The 14,949-nt window shown below is 40.8% G+C and overlaps 1 protein-coding gene across 7 annotated transcripts in view; it reads left to right on the top strand.

Annotated features, from left to right (window-relative positions):
* The window catches only part of ZFAND4 (zinc finger AN1-type containing 4), an 83,540-nt gene that overhangs the window by 44,146 nt on the left and 24,445 nt on the right, over positions 1-14,949 (top strand). For 6 of the 7 annotated variants that reach the window (XM_036461153.2, XM_045570676.1, XM_036461151.2 and 3 more), the window contains 2 exons: positions 13-199; positions 8,391-8,538. In XM_036461153.2, the coding sequence (XP_036317046.1) occupies positions 13-199; positions 8,391-8,538 (335 nt within the window). The remainder of the gene's footprint in view (positions 1-12; positions 200-8,390; positions 8,539-14,949) is intronic. The other variant, XM_036461152.2, reaches the window with a different exon arrangement.

Raw genomic sequence — 14,949 nt, 5'->3', positions numbered from 1 at the left:
TTCCATTTGTAGTTCCTATGGAAGACCCACTTAGGGAGATGGCTGAGTACATGGATTCCAGTCAAGATGAGGTCTGGGAGAAGACCTCCTACAACAAACAAGTTACATTTTTGGTATACCGAGAAGGAGAGCAATTGAATTTCTTTCGTGTAGTAGATAGGGGAGATGGCACTTTAACACCATTATCTGAATCCTTAAGGTAAATAAACAGGTTTTCATTTGCATGTCTCACTTAGAAAAGGATACATCATACAATACACTCCTTAAACCTTTATGTTTACCTTGTTTTGTCAAAATAATCTTATTATATTCATAAGACTGACTAAATTTCATGCATCCTCCTCTATTCCTGTGGCCCTAGCATGTGATTCTGAAATTGATTAATACTTAGTAATTTTTAAAATTGAAATTTTTAAAAAATATGTTTTTATTGATTTTAGAGAGAGATGAGAGGAGAGGAGAGAGGAGAAGGAGGAGGAAAAGAGAAAAGAGAGAGAGAGAGAGAGAGAGAGAGAGAGAGAGAGAGAGATCAATGTAAGAGAGATACATCGATTGACTGCCTCCCATATACACCCCAACCTGGGTATGTGTGCTGACTGGGAATTGAACCAGCAACCCTTTGGTGCACTGGATAATGCTCAACTAACTGAGCCATACCAGCCAGGGCTGAAATTTCTTTATGGAATAAGATTTTTCATACAAAAGATTTATTTCTGTAACATTATGAAACTTTAAGATGCTTACTAGTCACTGTTATAGTCTTGTTATAATAGTGTGTTACTATAATAGAAAGGGTTAAATCTAAAATTGGTAGCTTTTTTCTAAATTTAACTCTACTGCTTAAAGGTGTATAAATCTTACTCTCCAGTCTTGTTTTTCTACTCTATTAAGGGGCGGGGGAGAGTTATCTGTATATATAAAAGTCTACGCAACCATTGCAACCAAATGAATGACTGAACAGGCTGTGTGGGGCGAATAGTTTAGCAGGGGGGTTAGTGAGGGGCGACCAAATGACCAAACAGCAGGCTGTGTGGGGTGACAGTAAGGGGTGACCAGGTCAGCATGGGGGGCAGTTGGGGACGACCAGGCTGGCAGGCGTGGCAGTAAGAGGCAACAAGGCCAGCGGGGGGCAGTTGGGGTGACCAGGCATGCAGGGGGGTAACCAGGCTGGGGGGAGGGGACGGGCAGTTAGGTGTGACCAGGCCAGTGTCGGGGGGAGCAGTTGGGGGTGACTAGGCCAGCAGGGGGACAGTTAGGAGTGATCAGGTAGGCAGGCAGGCAGGTAGGCAGGTAAGCAGTTAGGAGCCAGTGGTCCTGGATTGTGAGAGGGCTATCTTAAACTAGCTGTTGGACATCCCCTGAGGGGTCCCAGATTGGAGAGGGTGCAGGCTGGGCTGAGGAAAGACCCCTTCCACGAATTTCATATACTGGGCCTCTAATATCCTATCTAATAAAAGAGTAATATGAAAATTGACCATATTATACCTACACTATACCTACAAGCCCCATCCACCAGCCAATCAGGAGAAAATATGCAAATAAACCCAACCAAGATGGCTGAGGCCACGGAGAGCAGGAGGGAGGCTTGGGTTTCCCCCTGCCCTTGCTGGTCCAGGCCTCTACTTAAGGCTACAAAGTTTCAATTTAGGAGGTAAATAAATTCCAACAGAAATGACTGCGGCCACAGAGTGAGCAGAAGGCTTGGCTCTACTCCAAGCTACAGTTTCAATTGTAGAAGATAAATAATTCCCAGATACCAGGGCCTCCGTTTGGATCACTGAGGGGGTGGGGCATGGCTGGCCTTCAAACCAGCACAAGGCCCCTCGCCCAGGCTGCCCCATGCCCCAAGGGAACCCCCACCCTGATCCGGAACACCCTTCAAGGCAAACCAGCTGGTCCCCACCCATGCACCAGGCCTCTATCCTATCTAATAAAATTGATCTATAATGACATTTTATGTATTTTATCTTAGTCCCCACCCATGCACCAGGCCTCTATCCTATCTAATAAAAGAGTAATATTCAGATTGCCCATCACTCCAACACACAAGATGGCTGCCCCCATGTGGTCAAAGATCCTGCCCCCATGTGGACATAAGAAGGCCACCACAAGATAGCTAGCAGGAGAGGGCAGTTGGGAGGGACCAGGCCTTCAAGGGAGGGAAGTTGGGGGTTACCAGGCCTGCAGGGGAGGGCAGGTAGGGTCGAATAGACTGGCAGGGGAGCAGTTAGACATCAATCAGGCTGGCAGGGGAGTGGTTAGAGGGTGATCAGGCTGGCAGGCAGAAGTGGTTAGGGGCAATCAAGAAGGCAGGCAGGCGAGCAGTTGGGAGCCAGCTATCGGGATTGGGCCTGAGCAGGCAGTCAGACATCTCTCAAAGGGTCCCAGATTGGAGAGAGTGCAGCCTGAGCTGAGGGACATCTCCCTGCCCCTGTGCACAAATTTTGTGCACTGGGCCTCTAGTTACTTATAAAATTAGAAGGATACAACCTAAAGATAGGTAGTTAGGCAAAACATTTAGAAATCAGAGTAGGTAACCTATAGGTTTTTGTGCACTTTGTCTTTTTATGATTTTTTACTGCCTTTCACTTAAGTCACTAAACATTTACTGAACTTTTTGTAGCATGTTTGTACACTAGGCACTAGGTTACAAAGATGATTATTCCTCCCTCCTGGAACATGCAGTCTGCTATAAATAGTACCTATAATATACTGGTGGCAATTGTTATAAAAGGATATCAGCATCTCTGGAAAACCAGTTGAGCGGGGCTTCACTTTGCTTGAAAGGAGGGGAGTTAGGGACAACCTCTGAAAAGAAGCAGCTGTAAAAGAGGAGTTGGAGTTTGCCAAACAGAGAAGGAGCAGTATTACAGGTAACTAAATTTAATCCACAACATGAAAAGCTAGTGCAAACCATTCATGGAAAAGATAACTTGTCTGGAGAACAGTTTCTGAGGTTTCTGGAGTCCTGGCACAGTTTAGCTTGGGGCTCTGCTCAGGGTTCCACAAGCTGCAATCATGGTTTTGGCAAAAGTGCACTCTTCGCTGGAGGCTTGACTGGGGGAGAGAATCTGCTTTCAAGTTTCAACAAGTCACAATGTTGTCATAATTCAGTTCCTGAGGGCCTGTTTTTGTTTGTTTTGCTGGCTATTGGCTAGAGGCTGCCTACAGCTCTCTTTTGATGAACTCAAAATCAACTGATTTAGGACCTAATTTACATCTGCAAAATCCTTTTATTTTTCATTTAATCTGTTGGCTAGATGTAAATCATAGGTCATGCCCATGTTCAAGGAAGGGTTGAAGAGTGTACAGGTGTGAGCATCAGGGATCAGAAATCATGGGGCTTACATTAAGATTCTGGTCACCACAGAGTGCTGTGGGTAAGAAAGATTAGACTCCTTTGTGACCACAGAGAACAGACTGTAACAAATGAGTGTTGACTGTTGATTCTAACGTGTCAAGGTCTGGTTAGCACTACAAACATGGCACAAACATTTGGGCTTGAAGTTGAGAAGAGGGAACAATGAGAGCTGCAGCCTTGATCCCGCGTCTCTTATTGGCCAAGAATAGAATCTCATTGCACTGGTCTGTGTGTGCTGGCTCACTGTTGTTTTGGTTTTCTTAAGAACATTCTCTTTTGGCGCTCCTTTCCTAAAGGAGAGGATCTCAGCTCTCCACTTAAGATGTAAAGGCCTTTACTGCCTCTCATTAGCAATTTTTCAGGTCTTTCATTTTGCCATGCTTTTACACAACTATTTCTCTTTGCTTGAAAAAAGGCATTTTCTTCTTTACTTCATTTTTTTCTCAGTCAACTTCTACTGTGTTTTAGACCCAAAGTTGTTATGAATTTCAATTAAAATTGTATTATTGTTCCTCTGAAGGTAATTTTTAATTTCTCTTTTCCTTTCTATTCACTTACCAGAATTGGTGAAGAAATAGAATGGATAAGAAAGGGGAACTTTCTGGTCGTATCTTGAAGGAAATTTATCTTGCTTATTCTACAGCAAGGGGCAGCAAACTTTTCTGTAAAAGGCAAGATAGTAATTATTTTAGGATTTCTTGGCTAAGAGATAAAATCAATTATAGATACTTATATAACTAGAGAGATTAAAAAATTTCATATTTTTACTGACAAAATTTAGAATATAAGAATAATAATTGAGTACTGTGTGTGTGTGTGTGTGTGTGAGAGAGAGAGAGAGAGAGAGAGAGAGAGAGAGAGAGAGAGAGAGAGAGAGAGGTGAGAGAAATATCAGTTGTCCTGACCTGGGATCAAACCCACAAACGTTTATGCACATGGCACTCCAGACACTATTGAATTATGACTATGCCACTGGGATTTGTAGTGTGCCAAGCCACAGTGCAAAGCAATGAGAGCCCCATACACTTCTGTTGTGGTTTTTTAACTCTGCCAGTGTAGTGCAAAATCAGCCACATGTAGTATGTGATAAAATGATATGGTTGTGTTCCAACATAACTTCATTTATGGATACAAATTAAAATTTCATACAATTTTTACATGTTATAAAATATTATTTTGAGTGTTTTTCAACTCTTTAAAGTTGTGAAGACCACTATTGGCTCACAGGGCATACAAAATAAGTGGTGGACTGAATTTGGCCTGTGGCTATCGTTTGCTGACTCCTGCTCTGAGAAGAAACAGAGAATTTGATTCATTCTAGTATAAAACCTAGTATCATTTTTAGTCTCAAATCTTTTTAGTTAATCATGTTACCTTCCTGCTTTTCTAAGTATGATGAAATAGAGGGAGGCATTGCAAGACCTTTTCTGTGAAAGTCATATAAGGACTTAGCTTCATAATGAATCATATTCACCTTGAAATAAATATTACATTTGCTCATCTCTTATTCTTTAATCATAATATTAGATTAAAAGATATAGAAAATTAGCCTGATTTGACTCAGTGGGTAGAGCATTGGCCAGTGGACTGAAGGGTCACGGGTTCGATTCTGGTCAAAGGCACATACCTTGGTTGCAGGTTCCTCCTTGGCCCGGACCCTGATCAGGGCTTGTGCAGGAGGCAACCAATCGATGTGTTTTTCTCACATCAGTGTTTCTCTCTGTCTTTCTCTCTTTCTCAAAAATCAATGAAAAAATATCCTCAGGTGAGGAGGATTAACAACAAAAAGATACAGAAAAGGTTAAATATAAGCATTCAAGGAAATATTGAGTGAATTTATATTCCCAAGTGAATGCCCTATGTGAATATATTAAACTTGATTTTCTTCTGTTAAAAAAGAAAATGTTTAGAAATTCAAGAAAATATTTAGAATATCCTATCTAATAAAGAAGGAAAATGCTAATTGACCATCATGCCCTCACAAGATGATGGTGCCCGCAGCCAATAAAGAGGGAATATGCTAATTGACTGCCACAACCTCACAAGATGGTGATGCCCACAGCAACAAGATTGTGACATCCAGTCCCCTCAGCCCTGCCTCATCCAACCTCAGTTTCCCCATTTACTCAGGCCCATTTCATCCAGCCAGAGTCCCCCAGTCCCCTCTGCCCCATAGGGGAAGGCAGTTGGATACAATCAGGCTGGCAAGACAGGGCAGTTGGAAATAACCATGCTGGCAGGGGAGTAGTTAGGGGGCTATCAGGCTGGCAGGCAGAGTAGTTAGGGGCAATCAGGCAGGCAGGCGAGTGGTTAGGAGCCCGCAGTCCTAGATTGTGAGAGGGATGTCCAAGATTGGAGAGGGTGCAGGCTGGGCTGAGTGACAGCCCCCCCTCCACCGCCATGCATGAATTTTGTGCACCAGGCCTTTAGTTTAATATAAAGAAGAATATTTTTAGATTAAATTTATAAATTACTATGTTATCCTAGTGTATATTTTTCCAACTAGAAAAAATTATGATTGACTTCTAACTGATCTCATGAATCTAGGCTTTGTGAGGGAAAAACACACACAAAAATGTGATTATTTTAAAAATATTAGGTGAATCTAAGTGTTTCTGATTCTCTAAAATGTATCCAATGAAATACTTATCATAATTGTACTTTTTTTATGTGCACATAAAGAGTAAAGGACCAGTTTTTAATTTTTAAAATTTTTTTAGTAAGGTTGAGTCATAAACTTCTTTCAATATCCAATATGGGTAAGTTGAAGCTAAAATAGCTCAGGCTATAATAGAGAAGGCCTTAAAGTTCAATTATTTCAGGGGAACCCAGAGCAGAGCAGACTGAGTCCTTCCTTCCACCTCTAAGGGGGAAGTGGCAGAAATCTTCACTCAGGCCTCCATCTCAGGTAGAGTTAACCTCAAGACAAGAGCCTTCTCATACTACCAGTTCTGTTCCTTTTCTGGGTCCTGTTGTTTGGTGCCTGGGAAGCAACAGGAAATAGTAGAAGGAGTTGCCTTTGAAACCAGGCAGAGAGAAGTTCGAATCCTAGGTCCACCATTTATTACCTAACCTCTCTCAACTGCAGTTTTATTTATACAGTGTGATATAATATAATCTTATATAGTTTTTTGTGAATATTATAAAAATATGTGAAGGGTACCTGGCAGAATAGGCATTTAGTAAATAGGCATTTAGTAAATTTAGAGTTGTGCCTCTTGTGTCGATTTCCATGTGGTAGGAGGATCTACGATAGGTAGAGACAGTGGTCACAAGGCACATACTAGGAGCTGAGCTGGTGATGGGATTAATTCCTGCGTTCTTCCTTCTAATAGTCACGCCGGCTGTGCCTGGAACCAGCCCTCAGTTTCATAATGTCATCTCTTTCACCATATAAAGTTTAGGAGCGGGTTATTCACCCTCTTCTTTGCCTTTGTGTAGGAGTAGTATGTGTTTAGGAAGGGCTATAGAATATGCCTTATCATAGCTATCCAAATAGTTTTCATTCTTATAGCCAAATAGAATAGGAAATCTTATTAACCCTCAGATTCTTTAGCACAGACACATTAGATTTCCTATAAGTAAACAAGCCACAGTGAGTAACACATTTTTTTCTGTTCCATTTAAAACTTGAGTCATTCTTCAAACATGGTGAACTTGTGGGTTTCTTTCAAACATTTACTAATTTTCTCATTGTTGAAAAAGCTAAATTTCTCCCTCGCTGGTGTGGCTCAGTTGGCTGGGGTGTCATTCCTTACACCAGAAAGCTGCAGGTTTGATTCCCCGTCAGGACACATATCTAGGTTGCAGGTTTGATCCTCAGTCGGGAGTGTACAAGAGGAAAAGAATCTCCCTCTCTCTCTCTCTCTCTCTCTCTCTCTCTCTCTCTCTCTCTCTCCCTCCCTCCCTCCCTCCCTCCCTCCCTCCCTCCCTCTCCCTCTCTCCCACCCTCCCTCCCTCCCTCCCTCCCTTCTTCCTTCCCTCCTTCCCTTCCCGCCCTCCCTTCTTCCCTCCCTCTCTCCTTTTCTTCCTCCCTCTTACCCTCCCTCTCTCTTACCCTTCCTCCCTCCTGCTCGCTCTCGAAAAATCATATCCTTGAATGAGGATTTAAAAAAATTTAAAGAAGAAAAGTCTGAATTTCAATAGTGTTTGTGTTCAGTTCAACAAACATTTTTTGAATATGTGTCAAGCATTGTGCCAGGTGCTAAGACTAGGAGATGAAAAAGCCTAGCAACTGCTTTCAACTGTACATATGGTGGAGTAAGAGGGATGGATATGTAAATATAAATATGAAGATAGTGTGATAAATGCCATTGCATTGTGTAGTCAAAGAAAAGGGATCCCAAATAATAATTATGTTAAGATATGAACAAATGTCATGATGATTAATCAATAATTGAAATGTTTTACATGTTTAATAATTTGGGGTGTCTTTTTCATTTAAAATGTATGCTATTCTAAACACAAAGAGAAAAATCTTAAGTTATCTGCATTTTGTTGTTGTTGTTCTTTAAGAAACTGTTCGGATGACCGGATGACACCTCTGTATGAGTTCCTTTTTTTTTTTTTTTTTAACTTTTAACTAAGAATCCTCTCAGGATGAATAAAAATCAGGACTACTTCTCTGTGTCAATTTCTTTTTCATTCTGGTTAATGGGAATTTGACCAGCTTGTAGTCTGGGTTGCAGAATTGCTGGCCTTGGCTGATAGAATAAACCAGGTCATTCCTGTGGAGTTCGCTCCTGTGGGAATGGTAGAGCCGAAAAGACCTTCCCTTATGCTATATCGACCTCAGAAGAGCTCAGCTGTCCTACAGTTTTCAGTAAGGCTAGATCGTGATACTTAGCCCCATTAACTTTTTTCTCCTAAACTCCATTTTAAAAAATACATTTGCCTTAAATTTACATTGACAAGATGGATTTGCTGCTTTGTCATTAGCAGCGTCTATAGTTTCTATGGCACATTGAGTATTTTTAGTCATTGGGCATGTATCGGCACATAACAACGGTAATTATCGTTTTCTTTGCAGTGGTGGTTCCGTGTATAATTTGTATACTGATGAGGATGAAGAAATTGAGCCTTCTCCTTCTGGGCAACAGATAATTGAAAACTCAATAACGATGAACAAGATGAAGCTGCTGAAGGCTAAGATGGAGAACATGAATCTCAGCAAAAAGGTGAAGCTGCCGGCACTTGGCCAGGCCTTTCTCTAGTTATCCCTGCAGGCTCTCGTAGTGATGTCTGCTGGGAATTGTGAAAGATTATTTATAAAGTATTATTCATCTCAAGTTTTTGGCCTCAGTAATTTATTGAGATGTTAAAAGTGATGAATTGTTTTGTATAGACTAGCAACAAATTTAATGTGATTATATTGCACTTAAATTAATGATTTTAAATTGCCATAGTTCTGAAGCTGAGGATAATAATAGATAGCCTCATCTTAATCTTACAATTACTTTTAATGCTGCATTTATATTTACTTATTATGGACATCTTTGGGCATTGACAAAGACTATGCCTATGGTCATCTTCACTAGATATTGTCAGTTTTCCAGTGTGATTCCAAAGTAATTGCACCGATTAACATTTTGTCCCATAATGAGTGAGACTTGCAGTTTTCATGCATTCTTACTAGTGTTTGTATGGTCATCTTTTATTTGTGTAGAGTCATCATATCACAGTTTTAATCCGCACTACTTGGACTAATGAGGTGGAGCTTCCTTCATATGTTTATTGAGTATTTCCATATCCTTTTTTGCAAGCTGCCTTTTCACATATTACCAATTTTCTATTAAGTTGTATGTTTTTTGCTTAATGATTTTTTTTGTTGTTAATCCTCACCCAAGGATATTTTCCCATTGATTTTTTTTTTTTTTAAGAAAGAAAGTGGAATGGAAGTGGGGGGTGGGGGGGACAAGAGGCAGAGAAACATCGATATGAGAGAGACATCGATTGGTTGCTTCCCACATAGGCCCTGACTAGGGCAGGGCATTGAGCCTGCAACCAAGGTACATGCCCTTGACTGCAATCAAACACAGGACTCCTCAATCCAAGGGCCGATGCTCTTTCCACTTAGCCAAATTAGCTAAGGCTGCTTATTGATTTTTTTGGGGGGGAGACCTCAGGCCATGTATTCTAGATATAAGTCCTTTGTCTCAAATATAATATATGTGTATGTTTATATATACGTATTATATATATGTATATATTTATATATGTATACACATATGTGTGTGTGTGTGTGTGTGTGTGTGTGTATACACTAGTCATCCGGTGCATGAAATTTATGCACATTAAAAGGAAATTAATTAGAGGAGATATTTTAATATTGCTATTTGCCCTTTCTCTATAATAGAAGTGTCAGAGATGAAAGAAAATTAGTAAAATGTATATGAAAATCTTCCTCCTGTCTGGGGCATGCCATGGGAACCAGAGTCAAGTCCCCACCCACCCACATGCACCTCGAAATCTCGCGAGACCCAGGCCCACCCGCCCCCCTCCCCATTGGGCTAGATCCAAATCCGGCCGGCCCCACCCCCGTCAAGCCCCGCCGGGTGGGGGGTAGCCCAGAGGTCTCACGTCAAGACCTGCTGGGCAGAGGTATGGCCTGCGGTCCCCTGTAAAGCCCTGCCAGGCAGGGGGCATGGCCCCAGGTCCCATGGCCTGACGCTGGAGCGTGAGGTGTGACCTCAGGTCCCCTTTTCTGGTGGCAGGCCAGGGGACATGTGGCAGGGGTGTGGGCAGGGTGTGGCCTGAAGTCCCTGTCAAATCCCACCGGGCGGGAGGTGTGGCCCCATGTCCCCTTGGCCCAGTGCTGGGTCAGGGGTTGCAGCCTGAGGTCCCCTGTCAAGCCCTGCATGGTGGGGGGTGTGCTGCCTGAGGTCCCCCAGTCTGGTGCTGGGGCAGGGGTGTGGCCTAAGGTCCCCTGTTAAGTCCTGCCAAGCAGGGGCACAGCCTCAGATCCCCTGACCCGGCCCAGCATCACACAGCCTTAGGTCCCTGCTGATTGCTCATTAAGGCTCATTAGGGGGACTCGGCCCCTGTAGACACAGCCATCTTGTGTTATGGGATCCCCGCCTCTACTATGGATGCAGCCATCTTGTTATGGCGTGATGGTCAATTTGTATATTCCCTCTTTATTAAATAGGATAATCACCCTTCTGTTACTTGGCTTTTCACTCTATCAATAGCTTGTCCCATTATCTTTATTGAACTATTATATGTACATACAATAAAATTCACAAATGTTTAATGTACAGCTAGATGAATTTTTACATTAATATAAACTCATGTAGGAACAACTAAAATTAAAATGGACCTTCCTCTCTAATTTTCCTTATAACCTACCATTTCTATTTGTCACCATAAATTAGTTCTGCCTAGTTTTGAACTTTGTATAAGTGAAATAATATGTTCCCTCTTCTCCTTTTTTTGGCCTTGTTTTTTATGCTCAACCCATAATAGTTTTACAACCCATCGTGTTGTTGTATGCACGAGTTCAATCTTTTTTACTGCTGTATACTATTCCACTGGAAGACTATACTTATGATTGTTTCTTCTCCTTTTGACAGGCGTTTGGGTTGTTTCTAGTTTTTGGCTTTTCAACAATAAAGCTGCTTTTGAACATTCTTATACATGTCTTTGGTGGACATACTCACTCTTCTTTGGGGCATGTGCCTAGGAATTGTCTTATAGTCATGGGGTAGGTATATATGTAACTTTAGTTTCTGTGCCAAACCATTTTGCCAAGTGTCTGAATCAATTGACATGCCCATCAGCAGCACTAGAGTTCTAGTTTGTACCATATCCTTACCACTTGCTATTGTCAGTCTTTTCCATTTTAACCACTATGGTGCGTGTGTAGTGATTTTTATTTACATTTCTCTGATGAGGAACAATGTTAAGTTTTTCATATGCTTATTGGCCATTAAGATATTGACTTTTATACCAACCGTTATATAAATGTATCATATTTTAAAAAAATTCTTGACTTGTCAATAACTGTTAAAGTCTTTTGCTCATTTTTTTTATTTTTATTTTATTTTATTGATTTTTTACAGAGAAGAAGGAAGAGAGAGAGAGAGCTAGAAACATCGATGAGAGAAGAACATCGACCAGCTGCCTCTTGCACACTCCCTTCCGGGGATGTGCCTACAACCAACGTACATGCCCCTGACCAGAATCGAACCTGGGACCTTTCAGTCTGCAGACCGATGCTCTACCACTGAGCCAAACCGGTTTCGGCCTTTTGCTCATTTTCTAGATTGGGTCATCTACCTTTACTTATTGCTTTTTATAGGCATTTTGTTACTATGGATATAAGGTTTTTGTCAGAAGTGTTATTTATACACAGTTTGCTCTTTCTCATTCTTTTAGTAGGTATTCTTTATTTTAATGTATGCTAACTTACCAGTTTTCCTTTTATGATTATCTATTTTCATAGCCTTTTAATAAAGTCTTTACCTTCCACAAGGTCTTGAAGACATGCCTTGTGTTTTTCTTCAAAAGCTCTATGATTGTTCCTTTCTCAGATTTACAATCCATTTGAAACAAAACCTTTTTTAAAATATAATATGAAGTAGGTTGAAGAAAAATTTCCCATAATCCTAAATGTTTATGTACCTAACAACTAAACTTCAGAATATATTAAGCTAAAGCTACAAAGATAAACAGACAAATTCATAGTTATATTAGAATACTGAGGCCCAATGCACGAAATCCGTGCAAGGAGCTTGGCCCTCGCAGACCTGGCGGCTGCCTCGGCTCTCAGAGCCCGGGCTTCGTCCGGAAAGTTGTCCAGAACTATGTCTGGAAGGTCATTTGGCTGTCCAGTCTAATTAGCATATTATGCTTTTATTATTATAGAAGATTTCTACATTTCCACTCCCAGAAAACGGATAGAAAAGATAAACAATCAGAAAGGACACAAAAAGGCTTGACAATACCTCCTTGTCCCAACTGACATTTAGAGAATACTCCACCTACTGGTAACAAAAGCAGAATACACATTCTTAAAAAGGGCACACAGAGCATTTACTAAGATAAACTGTACACATGCTAACAAATAAGGTCCAATATTTTGAAAAGAATGCTTCCTTTTTAACTTTATTTTTATTGCTGACACTATTACATGTTTCCCTCATTTTTTCCTTCACCTCCACCCCTTCCCTCTGGCCATCACCACACCATTATCTGGGTCTCTGAGTTCTTTAGCTAATTTCTTCACCTTCTTTCATTTATTCCCCGCCCACCTCCCCTGTGACAGCTGCCAGTCTGTTCCATGTATCCATGCCCCTGTTTCTGTTTTGCTCATCAGTTTATTTTGTTCACTAGATTCCACATATAAGTGAGATCATATGGTATTTGTCTTTCTCTGTCTTGCTTATTTCATTTAGCAAAATCCTCTTGTACTACAACAAAATAAAATTAGGAGTCAATAACAAAAAGATATCTGGATAGTCTAATATTTTAGATTAACAGATTTATAAATAATAAGTCAGAAGAAATCCAAAAGTATGAAATCATTCTTATAGTCTTAGAATGAGCTGAGGATTTTCCCTTTTTGTGTCTTTAGATTTAGTTTGCTATTATTTTATATAGGATTTTCGTTCACCAGAGAAGTTGGTTTGTAATTTTCCTTTTTTTTTTCTTCTCAGTATACAGCAAAGTTGAAAGAATTTTAGTGATAACCCGTTTATCTACCACCTAGATTCTATAATTAACATTTAAATTTTTTTTAAATTTTCCTTGTGCTAAAATACACATAACGTTAAATATGCCGTCTTAATCATTTCTAAGTCTACATGCTGTTGAGTAGTGTTATGTACATTCACACTGTTGCACAACCAATCTCTAGAACTTTTTCATCGTTCAAACGGAAACTACGTTCATTAAACAACTTCCTATTTCTCTACATCCCCAGCCTCTGACAACCACAATTCTACTGTTTCTATGAATTTGACTCTGTAGATGCCTCATGTAAGTGGAATTATATAGTGTTGTTTTTTTGTAACTGACTTATTTCACTCAGCCTTATCCTCAAGATCCATCCAGGTTATAGCATACTGCAGGCACGGATTCGTGCACCAGTGAGAGCCTGGCCTGTGCTCTCCCGCATTTCAGGATCTCTCAGGGGATGTTGGACTGCCGGCTTCGGCCCGATCCCCGCAGGCCTAGGCTGAAACCGGCAGTCCAACATCCCCTGAGGCATGTAGTAGTGCGCAAAGCCGCAGGCAGCCAGGCAGGAGCCCAAGCCCTGGCCAGGTGCCGTGCCACTCTGGCTCATCCCAGCCCCACTGCGCCTGCCGCTGCTGCCTGCCGCCGCCGCCACCGCGCAGGCAGGAGAGGCTCGTGGCTCGTGTCGCCACAGCTGCGTTCAACAGCCGTGACCCCAGCATTTGGAGCCTGTCAGCCAGCTGCGTGGTGCTCCCGCTGTGGGAGCACCACGGGACAGCTCCTGCACTGAGTGTCTTCCCCCTGGTAGTCAGTGCACGTCTTAGTGACCTTCAACTGGTCGTTCAGTTGCTTAGGCTTTTATATATATAGAGAGAGATGTCACAATTTCCATAATTTTTAAGGTTGTGTATTCCATTGTATTTATAATAATAAAAGCATAATGTGCTAATTAGACCAGCTGGTCAAATGACCTTCCAGATGAAGCCGAGGCTTCGAGAGCCAAGGCAAGCCATGCATGGGGCCTCTAGTGTGTGTGTGTGTATGTTTCTGCCTTTTGGCTGTTGTAAAAAATGTTATGAACATGGGTATATACTAGTAGATGTCCTTGATATCTCACTTTCAATTCTTTTGGATATATACCAATACTTATTTTTTTGTTATTTTAGTAGCCATCCTAATCAGTATGAAATATTTGATATTTCATTGTAGTTTTGATTTGAATTTTTCTAATGGTTAGTGATATTGAGCATCTTTTCATGTGCTAGTTGGCCTGATCACCTACAACTGCCCTCCCCTGCTGGCCATCTTGTGGTGGCCATCTGTGTCCACATGGGATGGCCATCTTTGACCACATGGGGACGGCCATGTTTTGTATTGGAGTGATGGTCAACTTGTATATTACCTCTTTATTATATAGAATATATCTTCCAAGAACAAGGACCTTCTCCTACATAACCACTCTAGTTATATAAGTAACTTTTGTTGCTATACATTATGTTATCTGTATTCATATTTTTCCATGTCTCAGTAATGTACTTGATAATATTTTGTTTTGTTTTTTGATTTTTGTTCTGTTTCCAATATGGGATTACATTTAGTTGTAATGTTTCTACAGAATTGTTTCTTAGTGTTTTTTGAACATTCATAACAAATATTTTTGAAGAGTATAGAACAGTTGTTTTATAGAATATCTTCAATTTGAATTTGATTGTTTCATTGTAATTAGATGCAGGTTAAACATTTTTGGCAGAATATTACAGAGGTCAGTGTAACATAACAGGGAGCACAAATATCAATTTGTAGTACTTGAATTATATTTTTAAAAGAAAATTTGCAATCTGACTTGATATTTTCTCTTTTATTTTTTATATAATACATCTTTATTGTTCAGATTATTACAGGTGTTCCTCTCC

The sequence above is a fragment of the Pipistrellus kuhlii genome, unplaced genomic scaffold, assembly GCF_014108245.1.
Source record: "Pipistrellus kuhlii isolate mPipKuh1 unplaced genomic scaffold, mPipKuh1.p scaffold_m20_p_35, whole genome shotgun sequence".
NCBI classification, from domain to species: domain Eukaryota; kingdom Metazoa; phylum Chordata; class Mammalia; order Chiroptera; family Vespertilionidae; genus Pipistrellus; species Pipistrellus kuhlii.
This window is presented reverse-complemented; position numbering and strand designations above follow the sequence as displayed.